This window comes from Mytilus californianus, unplaced genomic scaffold (assembly GCF_021869535.1).
Source record: "Mytilus californianus isolate M0D057914Y unplaced genomic scaffold, xbMytCali1.0.p SCAF_4, whole genome shotgun sequence".
Taxonomy (NCBI): Eukaryota; Metazoa; Mollusca; class Bivalvia; order Mytilida; family Mytilidae; genus Mytilus; species Mytilus californianus.
The window spans coordinates 88,863,671-88,887,526 of record NW_026262690.1 but is presented as its reverse complement, the minus strand read 5'-3'; the positions used below and the strand labels follow the sequence as shown (position 1 = coordinate 88,887,526).

The window sequence follows — 23,856 nt, the reverse complement described above, 5'->3', positions numbered from 1 at the left end:
GAAAATGGGAATAAAAAAATATGGAATAAATTGCATGTATATTTAAAAATTAAGTAAACTAACCTGTGACTGAGATTATGAGAGTTGACTGTATTTTTGTATTTTCATGTTACATTAACACACAAGTAGCAAATTATTTATCAGGGTTCTAGGTGAGGTTAGGGATTCAGGTTTTTGAATTCAACTGCATGACATTAATAAGTTTACAATTCACAGTTTTCACTAAATTTAAGGCATTTTAAGTAATATTTGCAAAGGATATGCCAAACTATTATGATTGATTTATAATGTACTAAACAGTGGATGTCCAAACAATTTTTGTCAAGCCTGCGACTTTTGTTGCAGAAAGCTTGACATAGGGATAGTGATCCGGCGGTGGCTACGGCGGCGTTATCTAACTTCTTAAAAGCTTTGTATTTTAGAAGGTAGAAGACCTGGATGCTTCATACTTTGTATATAGATGCCTTATGTTACGAAGTTTCCATCTGTCATATGTCCTTTGTCCATAACCTCATTTTCATGGTTCAGTGACTACTTGGAAAAAAAGGTTAAGATTTTTTGTAATGTTAATTTCTCTTTTATAATGAGTAATAGGATAATAGGATGCCCGTCAGACAGTTTTCACTTGACCTCGACCTCATTTCATGAATCAGTGAACAAGGTTAAGTTTTGGTGGTCAAGTCCATATCTCAGATACTAGAAGCAATAGGTCTAGCATATTCGGTGTATGGAAGGACTGTAAGGTGTACATGTCCAACTGGCAGGTGTCATCTGACCTTGATCTCATTTTCATGGTTCAGTGGTTATAGTTAAGTTTTTGTGTTTTGGTCTGTTTTTCTTATACTGTATGCAATAGGTCTACTATATTTTATGTATGGAATGTTGTAAGGTGTACATGTCTAGCTGGCAGGTGTCTTCTGACCTTGACCTCATTTTCATGGTTCAGTGGTCAATGTTAAATTTTTGAGTTTTGGTCTTTTTTTCTAATACTTTATGCAATAGGTCAACTATATTTGGTGTATTGAAATATATTATGATGTACATGTCAGTCTGGCCAGTTTTATTTGACCTTGACCTCATTTTCACGGTTCATAGCTCAGTGTTAAGTTTTTGTGTTTTGGTCTGTTTTTCTATTACTATAAACAATAGGTCATCTATATTTGTTGTATGGAAGGATTGCACGCTGTACATGTCTGCCTGGCATGGTTCATCTGACCTTGACCTCATTTTCAGTCAATGTTTAGTTTTCTTGGTTAAGTCTGTATCTTAGAAACTATAAGCAATAGGTCAACTATATTTAGTGTATTGAATGATTGTAAGGTGTACATGTATTTTTTGTTTGGTTTATATGACCTTGACCTCATTTTCTTGGATCATGTTAAGTTTATGTGATAGTTGTAGTAAAGCTTTATATTTAGAACTATCAACATAATATCAATGATTAGTAAAGAAGGCGAAACATTTCAGCGTGTGCACTCTTGTATAACCTTATCATTATTTTGATGTATCAACTTTGAAATTATCCACAATTCTGTTTGTTATCATTATTATGAAATTTAAAAAGTTTTAAATTCTATGGTAGAATAAAAACAATACCTGTACACGGTATTATCCATATTTGCAGGACATGAGTTTTACATTTTTCTTAGTTGTATTTCTATTTCAAGTATCTTAAGTGAGGGTGTGAATGGTATGCACTTATTCATTTTGGGAACTTGAGATGCTTGCATCTAACTGAACACTATTTTGATCATTGATAATCTTGTATATCAGCATTTAGATACTTAGGTCTTACTTATTAAAGCCAAATAATCATATTCCCACTCCAAGAGTGGGTTTTTTTTCAATCACCTTGTTAGTCCGTCTGTTTTCCAGGATATGTTTTCCTCACACTGTTCTCAAAAACTACTAAACAAATTGACTTCACATTTGGTCAGCAGCTTGACAGTGATGATTGTAATGTGTGAATACTTTTTTCTTCGGTCAGATACCAACTTCCTGTTTGCTGGTACTAATGAACATATCTCAAATACTACATAATAGAATAACTCCATATTTGGTTAGCAGCTAAACAGTGATAAGTTCAAATGTGTATGTGCTTTTCGGATCTGTTAGACACCTACTTCCTGTTTTCCAATAGTTAGAATCATTGGTATGCTAAGATCCACAATATGTGGAACAGGGACCCAATTATTTCCCCCATTACTTCAATGCAATTTTATCATAACTGAGGGGCAGATTTGTATTCCCTAGATTAGACTGCAAAATTTCTAAATCTAAAATGTCTAAAACAAGCATTTTTCTCGTGTTGGGATAATAACTTGTGTATAATTATTTTGATTGCTCTGAAATTGTACCACAATGTTAAATACCACAAGTAGAAGGTTGGGATTCATTTGGGGGTTATGGTGCCAACAGTTTAGGAATTAAGGGCCAAAAAGGTTCAAAAACAAGCATTTTTGTAGTTTCCAGACAATAACTTGTGTGTGAGTGTATGGATCTCTCTGACATTGTACCACAAGGTTCCATATCACAAAGGAAAGTCTGGGAATGAGTTTGGGGGTAATTGCCCCAAACATGCAGGAAAAAGGGGCCAAAAAAGGGCCAAAAACAAGCATTTTTCTAGTTTCAAGGCAATAACTTGTGTTTAAGTGAATGGATATCTCTAAAATTGTACTACAAGGTTCCATACTACAAAAGAAAGGCTGGGATTGAGTTTTAGGGTAATTGCCCCAAGGAGGGATTCAAAAATATTTTTTCCAATTTTTTAAGGGGTTCATATTTTTTTTTCAAAATTTTTCAAATTTCAAATTTTTGAAAAGTTTCAAGAAGACAGAAGAAACCTTCAGTAGCACAGTATTGTGCAATAGATTTGTAAGATCTTTGATAACATTTATTTTGTGTCAGAAACCTATATTATGTCAAAAATTTGATCACAATCCAAATTCAGACAGTATCAAGCTTAAATATTGTGTCCAAATTTGCCCCAACTGTTCAGGGTTCGACGTCTGCAGTCGTATCAGGCTGCGCTCAGCGAAGCATTTTATTTATACTAGTAGCCCCCTTCATGGTTTCTTGTAGAATTCTTCAAGGTTCAAGACCTGCATTTACGAGAGCAATACTGTTTTGAGTATTAATAGGGTCATTTTATTAACTTCCTTGCTTAAAATTGAAAATAAAATTTGGACCATTTACTCAGACAATCCTATACATTTCAGAATCACTCAAAATTTAATTGAAGTTGAAAGTTTAATGAATACCCTTTGGATATACTACAAATTTAAGCATCTTTACATAATTTTCATCTTGGTACAATATCCCATGTAAAAGATAGCAGATTTATTAAGGGATTTCATTTGTGGGTACTGGACTGGTATCCTGTAACTGGGATCCTATTCCATGTGCATTTCTGTTTGTATAGGCATTTTGCATATGTTTATATATCTGTGTCCATTCTTATCTAACTATTTTCTATAATATAGAGTATTTGAATTTTAAATCAAAATGGGAAAATAAATTAGTATGGTGTAATTTATTTTTATTTTAGTTATAGTGGATGAGGGAAGCTGACTTTAAAGTTAATAATTGCAAAACTTATTTATTCTCTACATAATTTTGGTAATTTGAAAAAATGAATGAAGATAGATATTTTATTTTCATTTGTAATTTTTTAGAACTCTGACATTTACTCTTCTCTTTTTTTCATTAAATTGGATAAAAAAAATCGTGTTACTACTATGATGGATATGATCAGTTTATATTAAAAAGATAAACTTGATTTACAAAATGAAATGCTTATTAATTTTTTATTTAGTTCAAATAAGTACCCCAATTATGAAATTCATATTTTAAAACTAATTTGAAAAAAAACAGGTTTTGTGATATGCAACTTCCACAGATAACAAACTCAGACTTTTGTTTTAACTTTGCAGGGATTAAAAAAAATATGTGAATTTCAAATACAGTTATTTAAAATATATATGTATGTATTCAATATGAATAACAGGAAGTATGGGGTATATTTCAATGAGACAGCAACCCTATGACATAAAAAGTGAAGGTCATTGTATAGATGAATTATTTACTATTATTATGTAGACTTGTTCATATGGTAGATTGTATGACATGTGTCTTGTCACAAATTGTATCCAAAATTATCTTAAAACAGTGACTAGATTACAATGAAGCTATTACAGAATATTTAGTACATACTTTAATGTTTAAAGAAGACATTAATGATACTTGATCAGAAATTCCAGTACCTAATGCCATTGTACACCTTCTATTTATTTTATATTTTTTATCATGTTTATCTTAATGGATTTTTTGGGTTTCCTTATCTAAACATTGACATTGCAAAATTCATACAAATTTTGGGAATTCATTAATATAAAGATAAGAAGATATTGTATGATTGCCAATGATACAACTCTCCACAAGAGACCAAATGTCGCCTTTATCTCTTTTTACTGAAAGAAGATTTCAAAGTGTTTTAATAAATGCATTCATGCAATGTTTGTTTATAATCATTTTATATTGGACAAGCTTGCAAAGGCAATTGATGTTCTTTGAGGAATAATATTCACGAATATACAGAAACTGATATATTAAGAAGGTACATAACACCTAAGGGAGTTAACTCTTCAAAAATCAGCTGAACATTTTAATCACATGCTATTAGTAAAAAGAAATCATTAGCTTCTCAATGATCAAAATTAGTGTTTGTCAAAGTACTGTATATCCTATGAAATTATTTCTGTAAAAAGTATGGTTCAAATTTCTTGAAATTTTAATATTTTTATCAACAGGTCAAAGTAAATATTTTATCAAATCTATCTTAGTCAAAGTATTGGGTACCCACTTAACTTACTGATAATGTCATTTTCTAGCTATATAACACCTATGACACTGCAAGAGCAGGAAATTTTGAACTCAGAATTTTGATTAGGATGGAATATAAAGTTACTTTTAGATTATACTTATAAATTATCTATGGTTTTGAACACAAGAGGGAATTTCTAGACTTGATTCCTTTGAAAGGTAATAACCTTGAGGTGAGATGCAGTGGAGAAATTTCTTCTAGTTGAACAAAACATAGAAAATCATTTATCACTATCAGTATTTTCCTAGGCAACATCTATGATGTTCTCTTATGATGTCATCATGATCTCACTCTACTCGACTGAGAAAAAAACTTTCTCAGTCGAGTAGCTTGAGATGTAAAATTATCACACAGAATGATCAAACGAAAATTTAAAAAAATTATTATAACGAATTTTATAGTATTTTTTTATACATATTTCACAAAAAAAATAGAAAATTTAGATAGTATTTTATGGTGTATTTCAGGAAGCTGGTATTAATAAAAGTAATAAGAACATACAACCAGAACAAGTAGCCAAGTTACAGTATCTATATATACAGGTAAGGAATCTGGTTACAGTTTCTCTCTATAAAGGTAATAATACACAAGATTCTAATTTCAATTTTATTTACCGACTGCTGTGTTGACCTGAGGTCATTCAGGGGAAAGCCTGTCATAGGACATTATGACGTAAAGATATTTGCTTTTTAACATCAATTTTTCGAGAGAAAAATCCCCAATTGGAAGATCAGTTATTCAAAACTTATGTTACTAACATTCATATATTTTGGGAAACCTCTACAAATATTCATTTCACAAAGATTGTGGCATACAAAACACCAATAAAAGTTCCGGTTGAAACCTATAATTTTGTTTTGTTTTAGTCCATTTAAAAAATATATGCCTGCGAGATGTACTTAAATAACTGTGATTCTTAGTCTCATTCATTTAATATGTAGCTTCATTGAGCCTCTAGTTTCGTTGTCTATGATTCCATGTTTTCTTCCATTGACAGATGGAGTTCTGTGAAAGAAGTACATTACGAAACTGTATTGATGCTGGGTTGTACTTAGATATCAATCGTCTGTGGAGGTTTTTTAGAGAAATTGTTGAAGGCCTTGTCCATATACATGAACAGGTATGGTATGGAATGGTTTAATGTTAGTGTTAAAGAATAATGTTCCTTCAGGGAACTGTTAAAGGTTTAACTAAAAATTGAAATGCATCACAATGTACATAGCTGTGAAACTGTAGCTGTTATGTTCCTTGTAATTTTTTTGACAATTTGCGGACCATAAGAGCTAAGGTTCCACAGCTACAATATACCAAAAAAGTAAAAAAATACCAAAATACAGCTGTTAACCTCCATCACATGAAAGGTGGAAGTACGCTTAGGCACTTTTTTGCTTAGCGATTGAAATATTACAAAATAATTGATATGTTTGGCAAACTTTAAATCATTAGGAATTTCAAATATTTTAGAATTCTCAGAGATTTTGGCATCAAAAGTTAGCATAGAATTAACTTTTCAACAAATATTAACAAAAATAATTTTGACATATAATTGTGAGTCAGGAATATTGAGCATATGTAGGTACCAAATAAATTTTTACATGAGAGGTGGTTTTCAAACAGTCAAAAGATTGTTGTAAATTATTAAGGTGGTACCAAACACCTTGACTAAAATTAAATTGGCTCATTTAATTTTCATAAAATTTTGACAAAATATTTACTTTGACCCTTTACAAAAATATAAAAATTTCAAAAAACATGAACCACACACTTTATCGGAAAAAATTCTTTGGATATATAGTATACAGTCCGCCAAAAGTTAAGCACCACCTAAATATAACTGGCAATATTTTTTTAACTATTGCGAAAAAAAATATTTATGTTTGGTGTTATGAATTGCCTATAACATACACTAAGAAAATTCATTACGACCAAAAAAATAAACTTTGATAAACACGCCAAGCAATTTTTTATTAAAGGTCATCTGCACTTTTTCAAATACACTGTTTCGATGCCTTTAAATCATCTTCCTACTGTCACGGGAACACCTTCACCAAGTCACTGTGAAATATGGCAAGGGGTAAGTTATATGTGACTGAAACTTGACAACCAATTGATATGTCAAATGCCGGTAGGAGCACTAGTTGCATAGGTAACCATTTCAATGTTAAACACACCGTCATTGTCAGATTTTTACAACGTCCTGTTGACACAGGAACTGTAAATGATAGACCAAGGTCCGGAAGACCCTGTTTAACTACCGATTGTGATGAAAGACTCCTTATTGGTTGTGCTAAAGCCAACCCATTTACTCCTGCCCCACAACTTAGACACCACTGGCGTCAAGGTGGTCATGTTAGTGTTCGAACATTGGTCCGTCGACTTCATGGAGGCTATCTAAGAGCACGTCGTATTGTCAAGAGACCTGCCCTAACAGCCGGGCACTGTATAATCAGGTTTCAAAGGGCTAATGACCAGCGACGCTTGAACAAGAGAAGCTGGCAAAATGTTCATTGGTCAAATGCGAGTCAGTTTCTGTTACGACCAATAGACGGCAGAATACGAGTTTGTCGTGGAAATAAAACTGCTAATGACCAAAACAACATTTGCCCAACGACTTCATACGTTGCTGGTGGTGTTACAGTATGGGGTTTCTTCTCATACTGTTGTAAGGTGGGTATGCATATTCTGCAGGGTAACATGAACGTACAGACATACAGGGATTTGGTGCTTAGAAACATTGTAGTCCCTCATTTTGATAATCCTCCACTTGCTTCAAGACCCTTGTGCATGTACGACAATGCTAGACCACACAGGGCAAGGATTGTAACCGAAAACAATGTCTCCAGACATGAACCCTATCGAACATGTCTGGGATGCCATTGGCAGAAATCTCAATCGCAGAGATCCACCTTTGCAAAATCTTAGCGATTTAAGAAGCGCAATTGTTGCTGAATAGAATAAATTTGCTCAACTAAAGTTCAGAAGGCTTGTACAGAGTATGAGACTCTGTGTTATGGAACTGTATCGGACGAGAGGGTGTTACACATCCTATTGACTTAAATATTGACATTAAATTTGCCGAACATACCAAAGATTATTTGTAGAGACTTTTAAAATGATATTGGGTGATTAATTGTTGTAAAAAAATAAAATCACAGTGAAACTTAAATTCCGTTTCTGATTTGTGTAATTTTCACTATTTCTATGAACGCAAATTTCAAATGCATAGAACCTGCATACGTGAACAAACTTAAGTCTACGGTTTGTTTATGGTATATGTTAGCAAAATTGCTACATAAATATTTTCTCTTTTTCGAGGATTAACTGATTTTTTTAAATGAAAAAAAAATCGATGCAATAAAAATAGGTGGTGCTTAACATTTGGCGGACTGTATAGTTTAACAAACACTTATTTTAATCATTGAAAATCATTATATTTCCTTAACAATAGAACTTGATTAAAACGTTCAGCTGATTTTTTACACAGTTATCTCCCTGTAGTGTAACTAGTGTTATGTAAAATATTAAGTTGGTAATTGCATGTGCTCTATTTTTTGGGTTTCAAAATTGTTGAAAATTGACAAAAATATCATATGTGCATTGTTTTATAAAAAATGTAAAGGACCTTTTTGATGGCATCAAAACTACATTTATTATAATGTCATGGAAAGTAAACTACCTGTTTTTTAGCTCACCTGGCCCGAAGGGCCAAGTGAGCTATTCTCATCACTTGGCGTCCGTCGTCCGTCGCCGTCCATCGTCGTTGTGTCGTCGTCATTAACTTTTTACATTTTAAACTTCTTTTAGAGAACCACTGAATGGAATGGAACCAAACATGGCATGAATGTTCCTTATGAGGTGTTGACCAAGTGTTGTTGCTTTGAAGCTGATCCATCATCCAAGATGGCCGCCAGCGGGGGGACTTAGTTTAGCATAGGACCCTATGGGAAATACATACAAATGTCTTCTTTTAGAGAACCACTGAATGGAATGAAACCAAACATGGCATGAATGTTCCTTTGAGGTGCTGACCAAGTGTTGTTACTTTGAAGCCATTCCATCATCCAAGATGGCTGCCAGCGGGGGACTTAGTTTAACATAGGACCCTATGGGAAATCCATACAAATGTCTTCTTTTAGAGAACCACTGAATGGAATGAAACCTAACATAGCATGAATGTTCCTTATGAGTTGCTGACCAAGTGTTGTTACTTTGAAGCAATTCCATCATCCAAGATGGCTGCCAGTGGGAACTTAGTTTAACAAAGGACCCTAAGGGAAATACATACAAATGTCTTCTTTTAGAGAACCACTGAATGGAATGAAACCAAACATGGCATGAATGTTCCTTATGAGATGCTGACCAAGTGTTGTTACTTTGAAACCGATCCATCATCCAAGATGGCTGCCAGCGGGGAACTTAGTTTAACATAGGACCCTAAGAGAAATACATACAAATGTCTTCTTTTAGAGAACCACTGCATGGAATGAAACCAAACATGGCATGAATGTTCCTTATGAGTTGCTGACCAAGTGTTGTTACTTTGAAGCCATTCCATCATCCAAGATGGCCACCAGTGGGAACTTAGTTTAACAAAGGACCCTAAGGGAAATACATACAAATGTCTTCTTTTAGAGAACCACTGAATGGAATGAAACCAAACATGGCATGAATGTTCCTTATGAGATGGTGACCAAATGTTGTTACTTTGAAGCCGATCCATCATCCAAGATGGCTGCCAGCGGGGAACTTAGTTTAACATAGTACCCTATGGGAAATACATACAAATGTCTTCTTTTAGAGAACCACTGAATGGAATGAAACCAAACATAGCATGAATGTTCCTTATGAGGTGCTGGCCAAGTGTTGTTACTTTGAAGTTGATCCATCATCCAAGATGGCCGTCAGCGGGGGACTTGGTTTAACATAGGACCCTAAGGGAAACACATCCAAATGTCTTCTTTTAGAGAACCACTGATTGGAATGGAACCAAACATGGCATGAATGTTCCGTATGAGATGCTGACCAAGTGTTGTTACTTTGAAGCCGATCCATCATCCAAGATGGCTGTCAGGGGGAGACTTCGTTTAACATAGGACCCTATGGGAAATACATACAAATGTCTTCTTTTAGAGAACCACTGAATGGAATGAAACCAATCATGGCATAAATGTTCCTTATGAGGTGCTGATGAAGTGTTGCTACTTTTTTTGCCGATTTACTGTTCAAAATGGCGACCAGGATTTTTTATTAAATTACGGGGCCAATATTAAACCAAATTTGGCCTCAATCATTATTTGGGTATCTGTTATGATTTTTATCTATTTTTACATAATTTCCAAAACCAAAGTAGAGTCAGGTGAGCGACACAGGCTCTTGAGAGCCTCTAGTTGTTTTCTATTACATAATCTTTGAATAAAATTAATGGAAATCTTGAATTATAGTTCAGATTTCAGTGATGATAATAACATTAATGGTACCATTTTTACTGCACCAGATTCTCATTTCTACAAATAATAATTAGGCTTAAAAAATTCCAATTCCTTATCACACCTTGTCCTTTAACACATTTAATCAAAATAAAAAAGAAAAGTCCAATTTTTTCTTGAGATACAGACAATTACAATTTAGATACATTGTATACATTTATTTATTTTGTTTATAGTGTTTTCATACAAACCAGATTATCATGTTGTAATTTCAGGGTATGATTCACAGAGATCTTAAACCAGTCAACATTTTCTTAGATTCTAATGATCATGTGAAGATTGGGGACTTTGGTTTAGCAACAACTAGTGTCCTGGCATCTGTGAGTTTGTTTTTAAATACTTGGCATTTAAAGACAAATTTATTATTTCAATAGCATGCATATAAAATAATAAAAAAAATTCTGTGACTCTTTTCACAAGCAATTTTCCAAGATAAATACTATAAGTCAGAAACATTTCATTTATCTTTTTGATTAATTTGAGTTGTAAAGTTTTTTGGGAGAAAACCCCAGTCTATATTGCAGGTTTTGGTTCCAATTGGTCAGTTACTTTAATATTTTATCTAATAGATATAAGAAGATGTGGTATGAGTGCCAATGAGACAACTCTCCATCCAAGTCACAGTTTGTAAAAGTAAACCATTATAGGTCAAAGTACGGCCTTCAACACAGAGCCTTGGCTCACACCAAACAGCAAGCTATAAAGGGCCCCAAAAATGACTAGTGTAAAACCATTCAAACAGGAAAACCAACTGTCTAATCTATATAAAAAACAAGAAACACTTATGAACCACATCAACAAACGACAACCACTGAACATCAGGTAAAGCTATTTTAAATTTTCAAGGTATTTGAAGTCAATTTTGATTCAATGAATTAGTTTTATTCAGCACACTTTAGAACTAGAGTTATGCCTGAGCAATTTTGATTTCAACATCTGAAATTTTACCATTTGCAAGGAAAATAGTCTTTAACAACCTTCCATAGTATTGGTTTTAAAGTACCTACCCTAGGTACTATGTATGTTTTAATGAAACCTCCCTAAGGAAAAAATGGTTTATGGACTACAAAATATTTTTATTATTACGAACCCAATGAAAGTTTTCCACAGTGCCATCTCTATATGGTCAAGGTATTTAAACTTTTGTAAGTTCACCTGTCCTATTGAATAAATACAATAGCTATTGTTCTCTGTGTAGTTTATTCTCTGGGACCTATAAATTTCTTCTTAGAGAAATCTATCACTCATTGATTAATTTACCTGAGTCATGAAATTTTTTTTCTTATAAATAGACAACAATACTTTTTTTATACTCATTAACTGCCTGTGATGATATATTTATTTAAAATTGATAATATATTATCAATCTTTTCAATATAAACACTGATTTTATCATAAAAAGTTTAAGTAATGTTCCCATTGAAATTTGCATTTTTTTGTTTTTGTTTAGTTATAGAATACATTTAAGTAGGTCTTAATTTGAACATCATAATTTTCAAGTTTTTATTTGTCAAACACACAAAAAAACAAATTCTAAAGTTTTGTCAGAAATCAACTTTTATTAATGTTTGAATCACTGTTTACATTCAACAAATTGAAAATATCTTATTAATATTGAATAAATACAATATCACATGCAGTTATGAGTATAAAGCATGTATTTTCGTCTATTTAGAAGATTTTTTTACTCAGGTGAATTAATCAATGAGTGATAGATTTCTCTTAGAAGAAATTTAAAGGTCCCAGAGAATAAACTACACAGAGAACAATAGCTATCGTATTTATTGAATAGGACAGGTGAACTTACAAAAGTTTAAATACCTTGACCAGATAGAGATGGCACTGTGGAAAACTTTCATTGGGTTCGCAATAAGTGTTACCCTTGTCCATATTTAAATTTAACATCGGGTTGAGATAGTAATTCTATATTTAAGGTATGGTAACTTGAGAATAAGCTTACTCTTATATTGCAGCAACCAAATATAGATGCTACTATGTTCAGTTTAAGTGCATTAGAATCACGAGATGGTGTATCCAAATCAATGTCAAGGTCAGATGGAGCAGGGGACTTAACTGGGAAGGTTGGAACTGCTCTTTATGTCAGCCCAGAGATGATGACAAAAATGTCATATAGTCAGGTAAGGTCAAGGTCATAGTCAATTAAGATCGAAGTCTAACATACCTTTTCCAAAGTAAGATTTGAACTCACAAACTCAGTGTTGATAGTCTAATGAAAAAGAGCAGGAAAAAATAAAGTCGCTATACTAATTAGATAGGAGAAAACAATTTGAATCAACAAATATTCAGTGCAAAAAAACAAACTTTGATTCAACCTTAATAAAAATTGGGGAATGACACGATTTTTTTATGCGAATTATAAGGGGTAAAGAAAGTGGGGATGTGGGATATAGGGGCTAAAAAAAGTGGTATCTGGGAAAAAGAAGGGAAAAAGTGGAAAAAAATTACAAAAAAGGGAAGGATTTGGGAAATGAGCACCCCGTGGCAACCTCCTCAAAAATGGAAGGGATACCCAAGCACGGAAAAGAAGAAAATCAGAATATTATTGAGGTTAAAACATAAAAAAACATAAATATGTAAAAAAGTATGTGAAACAATTTTCGATCTGTATATTAAAGTTTTACCCATACTTTGGTGTACACAAACTAGCAAAATAACTATTTCAACTTTGTGACATATCAGAAACAGTCCAGTATAATTTTCAATAGACTATTACTTGTTACAAAAAGTGCAAAGGGCAAAAATACTTTTAAACTTCAGGAATAGTCGTAAAAAAGACTAAAAAAAAGAAATACTAATGATCATATTTCTAATTGGACTCTCATGAAAGTTGAATATCATTAGATATGAAAAATATAATTTAAAATGCAAGAACAATAATCGATATTTAAATATTTTATTTACAGAAGGTAGACATGTACAGTTTAGGGGTGATATTCTTTGAGATGTGTTACAGGTCATTAACTACTGGTATGGAGAGAGTTCAGATTTTGGCTAATCTAAGGAGCAAGGAAATTAATTTTCCTGAAGACTTTGACCAGCTAGAAATGAAAAACCAGGTATATTAATAAAAGGCGTTCTGAAAGTTTAAGAGCTGCTTTTAAAGGGTATAGATTTTACTATTAGGGAAAAGCTACAATGCTTAATCAAAGTTTTGAAATGTTGTACATGGATGTTGACGGAAATTTTTTTTTTACATTTTATGGAAGAACACAGATGATCCAATTACTTGCAAAATATAAGAAATTTGATTTTGTTCTATCAAAACCTCCATTTAAATAACTTTCTAATAAGATTTCAAGATTTCAATATTTTTTTGAACACTGCTGAAACAAGAGTGTAATACAACATAAGATACAATATAACAAGGGCAAATAAGACAGACTGGATAAATATGCACATACATTACCTTGTAGTGCAACTGATCTATACAATCGTGTTAAATAGGATATGTTTAAGTACAACTGACTTGTGTAATCATGTTATCACAAACAAAATAGACTTTGATTGAAATTGAAAAAAAGATGATAATTTAGTTTTAATTTATGATCAGTTTGAAATTCTCAATAGTAAATTGAGGACATTTCAATATATTTTGTTTTCAAATATGATTGATTGATTGGTATTTAACACCACTTTCAGTACTATTGGCTATTTTTTGGTGGTCAGTTTTTATTGTTGGAAGAAGCCCGAGTGCAAGGAGAGAACCACCTACCTTTGGTAGGTAAACTGACAATCCCAGTCAATTAAGAGTGGAGTCAAGCCCACCTACCATGTGCAGGGTTCAAACTCAGAAACTCAAGCCAGTAATACAGTAGTTGGACTTAGACCACTCCGCTGCCGTGGCCCTGTTTTTGTTGAGTCTGCGACTTCTGTCACAGAAAGCTCGACATTGGGATAGTGATCCGGCTGCCGCGGCGTTAACTAACTACTGAAAAGCTTAATATTTCAGAAGGTAGAAGACCTGGATGCTTCATACTTTGTATATTGATGCCTTATGTTATGAACTTTCTATCTGTCATATGTCCTTTGTCCTCCACCTTATTTTCATGGTTCAGTGACTACTTGAAAAAAAAGTTAAGATTTTTTGTAATGTTAATTTCTCTCTTATTATGAGTAATAGGATAACTATATTTGGTATGTGCGTACCTTACACGGTCCTCGTGCCTGTCAGACAGTTTTCACTTGACCTTGACCTCATTTCATGGATCAGTGAACAAGGTTAAGTTTTCGTGGTCAAGTCCATATCTCAAATACTATAAGCAATAGGTCCACTATATTTGGTGTATGGAATGATTGTAAGGTGTAGATGTCCAACTGGCAGGTGTCATCTCACCTTGACCTCATTTTCACGGTAAAGTGGTTAAAGTTTAGTTTTTGTGTTTTGGTCTGTTTTTCTAATACTGTATGCAATAGGTCAGCTATATTTAGTGTATGGAAATATTTTACGATGTACATCTCAGTCTGGCAGGTTTTATTTGACCTTGACCTCATTTTCATGATTCATTGCTCAATGTTAAGCTTTTGTGTTTTGGTCCGTTTTTCTTAAAATATAAGCAATAGATCAACTATATTTGGTGTATGGAATGATTGTAAGGTTTATATGTCTGTCTGGCAGGTATCATCTGTCCTTGACCTCATTTTCATGGTCATTGGTCAATGTTAAGTTTTCCTGGTAAAGTTTGTTTCTTAGATACTATATTTAATATGTCAACTATATTTGATCCATGGAATGATTGTATGTAAAGTGTACATGTCTGTCTGGCAGGGTACATCTGACCTTGACCTCATATTCATGGTTCATTGGTCAATATAAAGTTTTCATGGTTTGGTCTGTTTCTTGTATACTATAAGCAATAAGTCAACTATATTCAATGTATGGAATGATTGTAAGGTGTACATGTATTTCTGGCTTGGTTTATCTGACCTTGGCCTCATTTTCTTGGATCTTGTTAAGTTAATGTGATACTTTTATGAAAACTTTATATTTAGGGCTATCAACATAAAATCAATGGTAGTAAAGCAGTCGAGACATTTCAGCGTGTGCACTCTTGTAAAATATTATACTGTAAACTCAGAAATTATTGAGTGTGTTTTTTATTGTGATTTTTGGAGAATGCGAGTTGAATTTTTTTACGATTTTTGGAAGAGCTAAATACAGATATATATTAGATACCAGAATGCGAGTTATTATTGTGATACTCAAGTAGTCACATTTTTCGCATTGATAAAAACCTCACAATAATTTCTGAATTAACAGTATACAATAAGAAATATTATCATCTGCTGTAGGCTAACTTCAAAATATTGTTTTATCAGAATTACAATTGTTTATGTAGATCTGTTTTTTTTATTATACAATGCACAGGCCTTATTATGACCTTCACTTTTTCCCAGGTGTAACTCAACTACTTTCGAGTGAAATATTTAATAAACAACAACCTGATTTCACTATATGTTAGCTTTTTATATATCCATTTTCAGACAAGTATATTAAAAATGTTGATGAACCATGACCCCTCACAAAGACCAACATCGGCAGAATTACTTAAATCGGAATACATGCCACCTCCCCAACTAGAGGAGGCAGAACAGAATGAGATCTTACGATCTACGATCTCTGATCCTCATAGTAAAGCATACAAACGTCTCATTAATGAGTTGTTCTCACAGACCATCACTTCAGCAGACGACCATCTGTATGATAGTGATTTTCATAAGGTATTTTTCGTAATAAATTTCACTAGAGAGTGGGCTTAGCTAAAAATGGCTACATAACAAAAGCATGTTTCATGCTACGGAAGGGTTCTTGGATATTGTATTTGTAGAAACTGACATATGAAATCATGTACTGTTAACTATATTAATTAAATTTTGCGATCATTTGATTTTTAAAACTTTAGTAGAAAACTTATAGGCCAATATGTCAAAATTGTAAAAATGAATTGCCATGAATATGAAATTAAGGAGATGTGGTACGATTGCCAATGAGACAACTATTCCCTAGAGTAGAAATGTAGATGTAAGCAGTTATAGGTCACTGTATGGCTTTCAACAATGAGCCAAACCAATATCGTATAGAACGCCATAAAAGGCCCTGGCATTACAAAATATTAACTATTTCAAAATGAAAACCAACATCCTGATTTATGACGAGGCAATAAAGAATAAAACAAATATGACAAACAGCAACAAATGACAACCACTGAATTACAGGTTGCCTGAATTTGGACAGGCACATAAATCTGAAGTCAGACAAAGGCACATGAAGTCTGCTAGAAAGAGGTTAACAAACAATAAAGAATCTGCTGAATAAGTAGGTTTACAGTATCATTGAAACAACAATTGATTTTTTAACAGTTGAATTCAGATAATGTCATGAAATATTTTTGAAAGCTCTGAAGTAATAAAGATACACGTATAAGTGGTATTGAAAATCACTTGGAATAAAAATTGCCTGAAGACAAGAAAAAGATATTTATTCTTCCACTAATAATGATTAAAGGGGTATTTGAAAACCCTCATACAAAAATTTTGACTGAAAATTATCTTCAAGAAATAAATTATTTTTGACATGTAGGCTGGTGAAATATTTTTATAGAGTAATGGTTTTGTTTTTTCCCACATATACAGTGAATACGTAATGTTTATAAACATTTCATAACTCTTTTTACAGGGTGGTATTACAATCAAAACAGCTTTGACCAATGAGCTAGTGTATGAAAACCTGATTAGAATATTTCAGAAACATGGTGCTATCCCGGTGTTATCTCCCTTTTTCATGCCTAAATCATCAGTATATGACAAATCGGAGAATTATCCCTGTTTCATGGACCACAGTGGACTGCTTGTTGGACTACCATTTGATCTCAGGGTATGCTATCTATGTAAAATCTTAGTCCCTCTGATCTTTAGGACTGATTTCCTAATGCTTACAAAATAATATAGCTAATTACTATTACTTTTCACGACTATATCAGTTGTTGTTAATGCTAACTTATATCAAAATATGCAACCATGTTAATCATCCTGACTTTGTTCAAAGACAGATTACAACAAGAGTCTGGAAACGGTCATATTTGCCAGTCATGTCCTAAGATGAAACTATTTGTCCTAAACGAGTAATTGGGATTTAGGACAAATTTTTATTTTTTTACAGAAGTAATTTTGGTCATTTCATTGACTCAATGACAATGTTTGAAATCGGATTTCTTAATCGCCATTTTGCACTTGTGATCACTTGTTTTTGTTTATAATCCCTTTCCTGTAATAAAACTGCCATTACAGTAGTTTGATAATCCTGAGGGCCCTCCTAATATCTATATCAATGCCTCCGGGAAACATTGGCTAATGATTGCTAATCACTTTTTACCTGTGGTTTTAATTCACACCTGACAGTGATCACAAGCTCAGAATAATATCTTTAAAACATTAAAGTTCCCTGACAAGTGTATTCATTATTTATTTACTTTTCATCAAAGACAGTCATCAATTCTGATTTAAAAAATAAATCTAAATTTACGTAGAAAAAAGTATTTTTTCATGAGTAACACATGTGCTTTATTTACTATGTAATACGCATGCGTGAAATTGTCTTCAGCAAATTTATATTTAATTGTAAAATGCAAATTGATTTCATGCTAAATTAAACGAGTGCAACTATTATCTGTTATATTCAAACACTTTTAAAGGTAATAAAATAAAAAAAAGCCATAAAAAGCCGGTGATTTACTGTCAATTTGATAAACAAAACAAATCCCGGAAATGAATCCAGAATTATTCGTACTTTAAAATATCGCAAGCTTTCGGTTTTAACTTTTGTCAAATCGAAAGAAACGTATGCAATGTCTGAGAAATTAACCATTTTGAGTCATTAAAATCATTTCAATTTTAGACTGTTGCCTTCCCTAAACTGTCCTTCATGGTAATGATAAGACATTTACTTAGTAAATGCGATGAAAAAGCAATACAAGTTCATCATGTTCGTTGATGCTATGAATATAGTCAAGTTGATAACGACAATTTGAAAAGGGGCACCAACTTTTCAAACATCTCAAAATGACCGAAATTGTCTGGAAAAAATTAAGGATCCTTGGATTACAAGGTGTACTCACGATAAAACAATATGTGTAATACAAGAGCTAGACCTCTTGAGACACAATTCTTGTGTTCGGTTTGAGCACCCGCTTGGTTTGAACCAACAAAAAAAATTGGTATTTTTCTCCAATAATCATACAACATTTAGTTGGTAAGCACAGAGTCAAATATCATGTCTTGGTGTGTAAAAATGTCTTCCTGCAACAGTTATCTTTTGAGATGACATGTTAAAAAATTTGGCTCAGGGTGTCAGTTTTGCCTAAAAGGTGTAATCATATACATGTACCATTGTAATCATCTTCCTGAATATATACCGGTTTGTAATATTTGTTGCTGGATGTGGAGGAATGACAGACATCATTTCACAATATACATGTATATAAACTAGATGAAACATTCAATATATATCTTCATGCTATTTTCAAAGAATTTCTGCCTTCATCATGAATTTGTATGAAATGTTTCATGGGCCAAACCAGAATTTTTAAAAAGTAACCCAGTTGAGCTCACTGAAAATGTGAGCCTAAAATTAGTCTAGACAGTCATACGTCAGAAAAATTTACTAAAAACACTTACACTTTCTGCCAGAACAGATGGTGGGATATTAAGCCAACAATTAATTTATCTATTTCAGGCACCATTTGCTAGATACATTGCCAGAAATAATATCACAAATTTAAAAAGATATTGTATTGGGAAAGTGTTTAGAACGAAGAAACTTCATAAACTACATCCCAGAGAACTGACAGAGTGTGCTTTTGATATAGTTACCTCTTCCCAAGGCAGGTAAGTAAGACATAAACTACATCCCAGAGAACTGACAGAGTGTGCTTTTGATATAGTTACCTCTTCCCAAGGCAGGTAAGTAAGACATAAACTACATCCCAGAGAACTGACGGAGTGTGCTTTTGATATAGTTACATCTTCCCAAGGCAGGTAAGTAAGACATAAATTACATCCCAGAGAACTGACAGAGTGCTTTTGATATAGTTACCTCTTCCCAAGGCAGTTAAGTAAGACATAAACTACATCCCAGAGAACTGACGGAGTGTGCTTTTGATATAGTTACCTCTTCCCAAGGCAGGTAAGTAAGACTTAAACTACATCCAAGAGAACTAACAGAGTGTGCTTTTGATATAGTTACCTCTTCCCAAGGCAGGTGATAAGACTTAAACTACATCCCAGAGAACTGACAGAGTGTGCTTTTGATATAGTTACTTTCCCAAGGCAGGTTAGTGGTATATAATAATGAAAAGATTTAGACGCCTCTTCTTATGGCAGGTAATTACTATACAACCTACACCACAGAGATATGCCATCAAATGTGATAGGGGCCTCGGTGGCCGAGTGGTCTAAGTAGTATCTACTGTATCACTAGCCAGTCAACACTGAGGTTGTGAGTTCGAATCCTAAACAGGACAGATACACTTGACTCCAATTTTAATTGACTAGGATTATCAGTTTTCCTACCGAAGGTGGGTGGTTCTCTACGGGCACTCCGGCTTCCTCCACCATTAAAAACTGACCACCATGAAATAGCACACGAAAGTGGCATTAAACACCAATCAATCAAATGTGATAATTTTAATTCCTCTGGTAAGTCCATGCATTTCATTGATACAACATCAAAAGAATGGATTTATAGGACAAACTATTTTACAACACTAGCTAGCATTAAAATTATGGCTTCTCAGGAGAGATAAGGAAGACATATACCATAGTCAAATTAAAGTAACATCTTTTTAGGGCCAGTAATATTACAAATAACAGCCCAGAGGTATAGCTACAATCTAAGGAATGACAAGTAAGGGCTATTCCATTAAATGTATGTGGGAGGGTAGGAAGGGAAGTTTAATTATTGAATGTGGGTCATTGGCCTTTTTCAGTATGCATCTATTACCATTATGCAAAATTATCTAAAAAATGGTTCTTGGTTATAGGAATATTTTGAAAGTCCCTTCCTACCCTCCCACATACTTTTAATGGAATAGCCCTTATATATTAACAACCTATAGAATCATCCTTTAATGTCTTTAGCCAGTCAGTGTGGTTAGCTTATATTCCTGCCACATAGCAGTTTTTTTAGAAAATATATTTTCTGACAACAGACAAGTGTCCAAGTAATTTTAACTCTAAATACCTAAGAATATTCATTACATCACAAAACTTATCTTAAAAGTCCATTATGCATATTGGAATTTTCATTAATGAAAATTGAAGTAAGTGAAGTCCACAAACTTTTTTCTATTCCCTAATTTATAGTATAGTAACAGAACATAGTTCCAGCCATTATTCAGTAATAGGACATGATATAAGAAATCTGAGACATGTTTTTGGGTTACAAAAAATATTAAAATTTTCTCCAAATATGGCACTTTGTGAACATGTTGAATATTTCCTCTTTGAAATATGAGTAAGAGTGTGTCTAAGCAGTAGCTCATTGATTCTTCTTTCTTTTAGTTTCTCAACTGTCTTTATATCTCAGCAGACGACGACAAAGATACAGCATTTCAAACATAAACAGTTTGCATTTTCAAAAAAATGACTTTTCTGCTACTTAATTATAATTGTTATATGCCTTTCAAGTGTACAAGTATAATTTTTATTCAAAATTTTCAAGAAACAATTAGGCTATAAACTTAATATTTGACTGAAACTGATGCTGGAATTGACATTTTATTTCCAGCTTGATACCAGATGCAGAGATACTGATTGTTGTACAAGAAATTATCAATGAGTTCCCAGCATTGCAGGTAAGAAATAATGTTGAAGACAGGACACACTGTTGTCGCTAAAAATACCTTAAATATTTTAACCACAGAAAGAAAAAGAATTTGGGGTAGATCCCTATTTGATATTCACTCCTCTGTTTCAAAATAACAAGCTTTTTAAAAGACTATTAAAAATTGATAGTATATAAATAATGGAATTAAAAAGAAAAAAAAATGAAGGGTCAGTGTCCTTGTTTTTGAGATATAAACAATTGAAAATTTGGCAGGAAATGGTTCTCTCTAGATTTTTCATACATTTAACATTGACACATTTTTCCTTTAAAAAAACTATGAAAAAATAAAAAGAGTTTTATAAGATTTTCAAAATTGCTTTTTAAACAATATGTAATAAAATTTTTAAAGTAAGAGTAAGTGGGTAAACATTTTTATTGGGACTGTTTGGATAAAACTAGAGGATTCCAAATATCTGACAAAAAGTCATAAACAAGAGTATCACACATCCTTTAGAGTTGGCATAGGGTAAAAAACTATTAGACTACCTCTTAAGATAGTTACAAAAGTAATCAATAATGGTTTGATTCTGAGATGGATTGATTAATTGAATGATGGTGTTAAAGTGCTGTCTCTAGCTGTGCAATGGCTAGATGAAAATATGTAAAAAATATCACAATTTAAAGTCAGACAGATTACCCATCACATAGAAATATGTTAAAACAATATTGTACTAATTTTACAGTACTAGATGCATATTTTGACAATTAATGTCTCTGCAGTGATGCTTGAGGCCAAAATATTTAAAAAAATAAAATCTGATACAAACTTTGAAGTGCTGATATATTAAATGGAAAAGGACTTAAAAGTATAGCCAAAACACAGACAAGGAATCTGACCTATGCATGAGAGAGAGACATTTTTAAAATGAATCTATTTAAGTTAAAAAAAAACCATACAGTGAATTACACTTTTATTGCAGTCAAGAAGTTACTATGTAAAGATTAACCATGTGACTATACTGCGAGCAGTACTGATGCATACTGGTATAGAAGATCATTTTTTTGATGATGTTATGACAGCATTAAGTGGACCAAAGGTAGGTCATACCAATTAAGGTTTTCTTTGATTTGAATTCCTGGGCCTTGAAAACGCGAATACAAAAAGCACATGGTGATGATAAGAACATTTTATTTTACATGTATTAACTCACTGAGTTTTATGCCAATTCATATTGCTTTTCATTTATGAAAGGGAACATGTTCTTACACCTACAGTTGTTTCTTTTTGATTATAGTTTTGTATAGCTGCTCTAGTATCTTCTTACTTTTATTTGATTGTCTGTTAATCCAACAATTGCTTTTGAGATAGAATTTTGCACATTGGATTAGTTACAATTTTTTCTTCGATTGATAAATAACTGATCAAATTAATTACCTTTATTTCTCTTATGGTTGCGTCCTGTTATATATTTCTGGCATTAAGAGATATTTCTCGTATCACACTGCACTGAGTCTGATACGAAAAAGTGATGGGAAAATCTGTGTTAATTTGATTGGCTTATCCATCATCATGAGACGATATTACGACATTTCCATTGGCTATTCGTTAGTTCATTGATGACTTTCAAAGGTTAAGACTATGTACATTTCGTCCATGGCAACTGACATATTTGATTTCTTCAGTAATATACAAAACACTCACAGTTTTCACCTGAAAATCTTCTTTTGGTCAAATTTGATTATATTCTGAAGCGTATGAAAAGTTTTAAAATGTCTGATGTTAAAGTTTGACACTGGAACAGGACATATGACGTCATACTTGTATGTGCAAAAGACTAGATTAATTTTTAATTTAACATGAGAGTGTTGCCCATAAGAGAAATAGGTTTAACAACTTATGAGAATTAGATATCGCTTGATATCAACTCTCGTTATTTAATTTAAATAGAAATGATAAACACGCCAAAGGCTTGTTTATTATTATATTGAAATTAAATAACTCGAGTTGATATCAAACGATATCTAATTCTCACTCGTTATGAAACCTATAAATATTTGGGTTTTATTTTATTTGTAGGTAGACAGTAAAACACATACCAAATCTTTATATACCTTAGGACTTTCAGAACAAGTCACATCATCTTTACTTAATATTCTGGAGATGGAGGGACCATTTGCAAAGATTTCAAGCTTTCTGAGGTGTATCACAAAAACAAAAGGGGAGGTAAGTCATTAAATACAATGGTCTTAGAAAAATTGGTCTATTCTTAAAGTATCAGCATTTTTGCACCATTGAGAAAGAGATTTAGAATGATTTAATTTGTTTGATATAATTGTAATGGTTATGACACGGACAAATTTTCTTCATGACCAAAATTTAACTATTTTATTATTATTATTTCATTATTTTTAAATATTATATTTTTTTATAATAGGATTTTAATCCAAATTACACAATTCTAAGATTAGACTCTTGTCTCAAGTAGATTTAAGTGAATGAAAACAAAGGGAGGTAATTGTTCATTAAAATATAGAAAATTATATAAACTTATTTTACAGAAAATCCTTTCAACAATTTCATTGGGAGAAAAACTAGATTTTCAAACAACAATGAGATTCCTTCATCATAATTTTAATTCAATGTAAAA

The 23,856-nt window shown here is 32.5% G+C and overlaps 1 protein-coding gene across 1 annotated transcript in view; it reads left to right on the top strand.

Annotated features, from left to right (window-relative positions):
* The window catches only part of LOC127738868 (eIF-2-alpha kinase GCN2-like), a 96,960-nt gene that overhangs the window by 43,197 nt on the left and 29,907 nt on the right, over positions 1-23,856 (top strand). Inside the window, exons 19-29 of the mRNA XM_052250323.1 lie at positions 5,350-5,424; positions 5,880-6,002; positions 10,584-10,688; positions 12,342-12,506; positions 13,293-13,445; positions 15,871-16,107; positions 17,063-17,260; positions 19,118-19,269; positions 21,170-21,236; positions 22,189-22,309; positions 23,290-23,432. Coding sequence (XP_052106283.1) covers positions 5,350-5,424; positions 5,880-6,002; positions 10,584-10,688; positions 12,342-12,506; positions 13,293-13,445; positions 15,871-16,107; positions 17,063-17,260; positions 19,118-19,269; positions 21,170-21,236; positions 22,189-22,309; positions 23,290-23,432 — 1,539 coding nt within the window. The remainder of the gene's footprint in view (positions 1-5,349; positions 5,425-5,879; positions 6,003-10,583; positions 10,689-12,341; positions 12,507-13,292; positions 13,446-15,870; positions 16,108-17,062; positions 17,261-19,117; positions 19,270-21,169; positions 21,237-22,188; positions 22,310-23,289; positions 23,433-23,856) is intronic.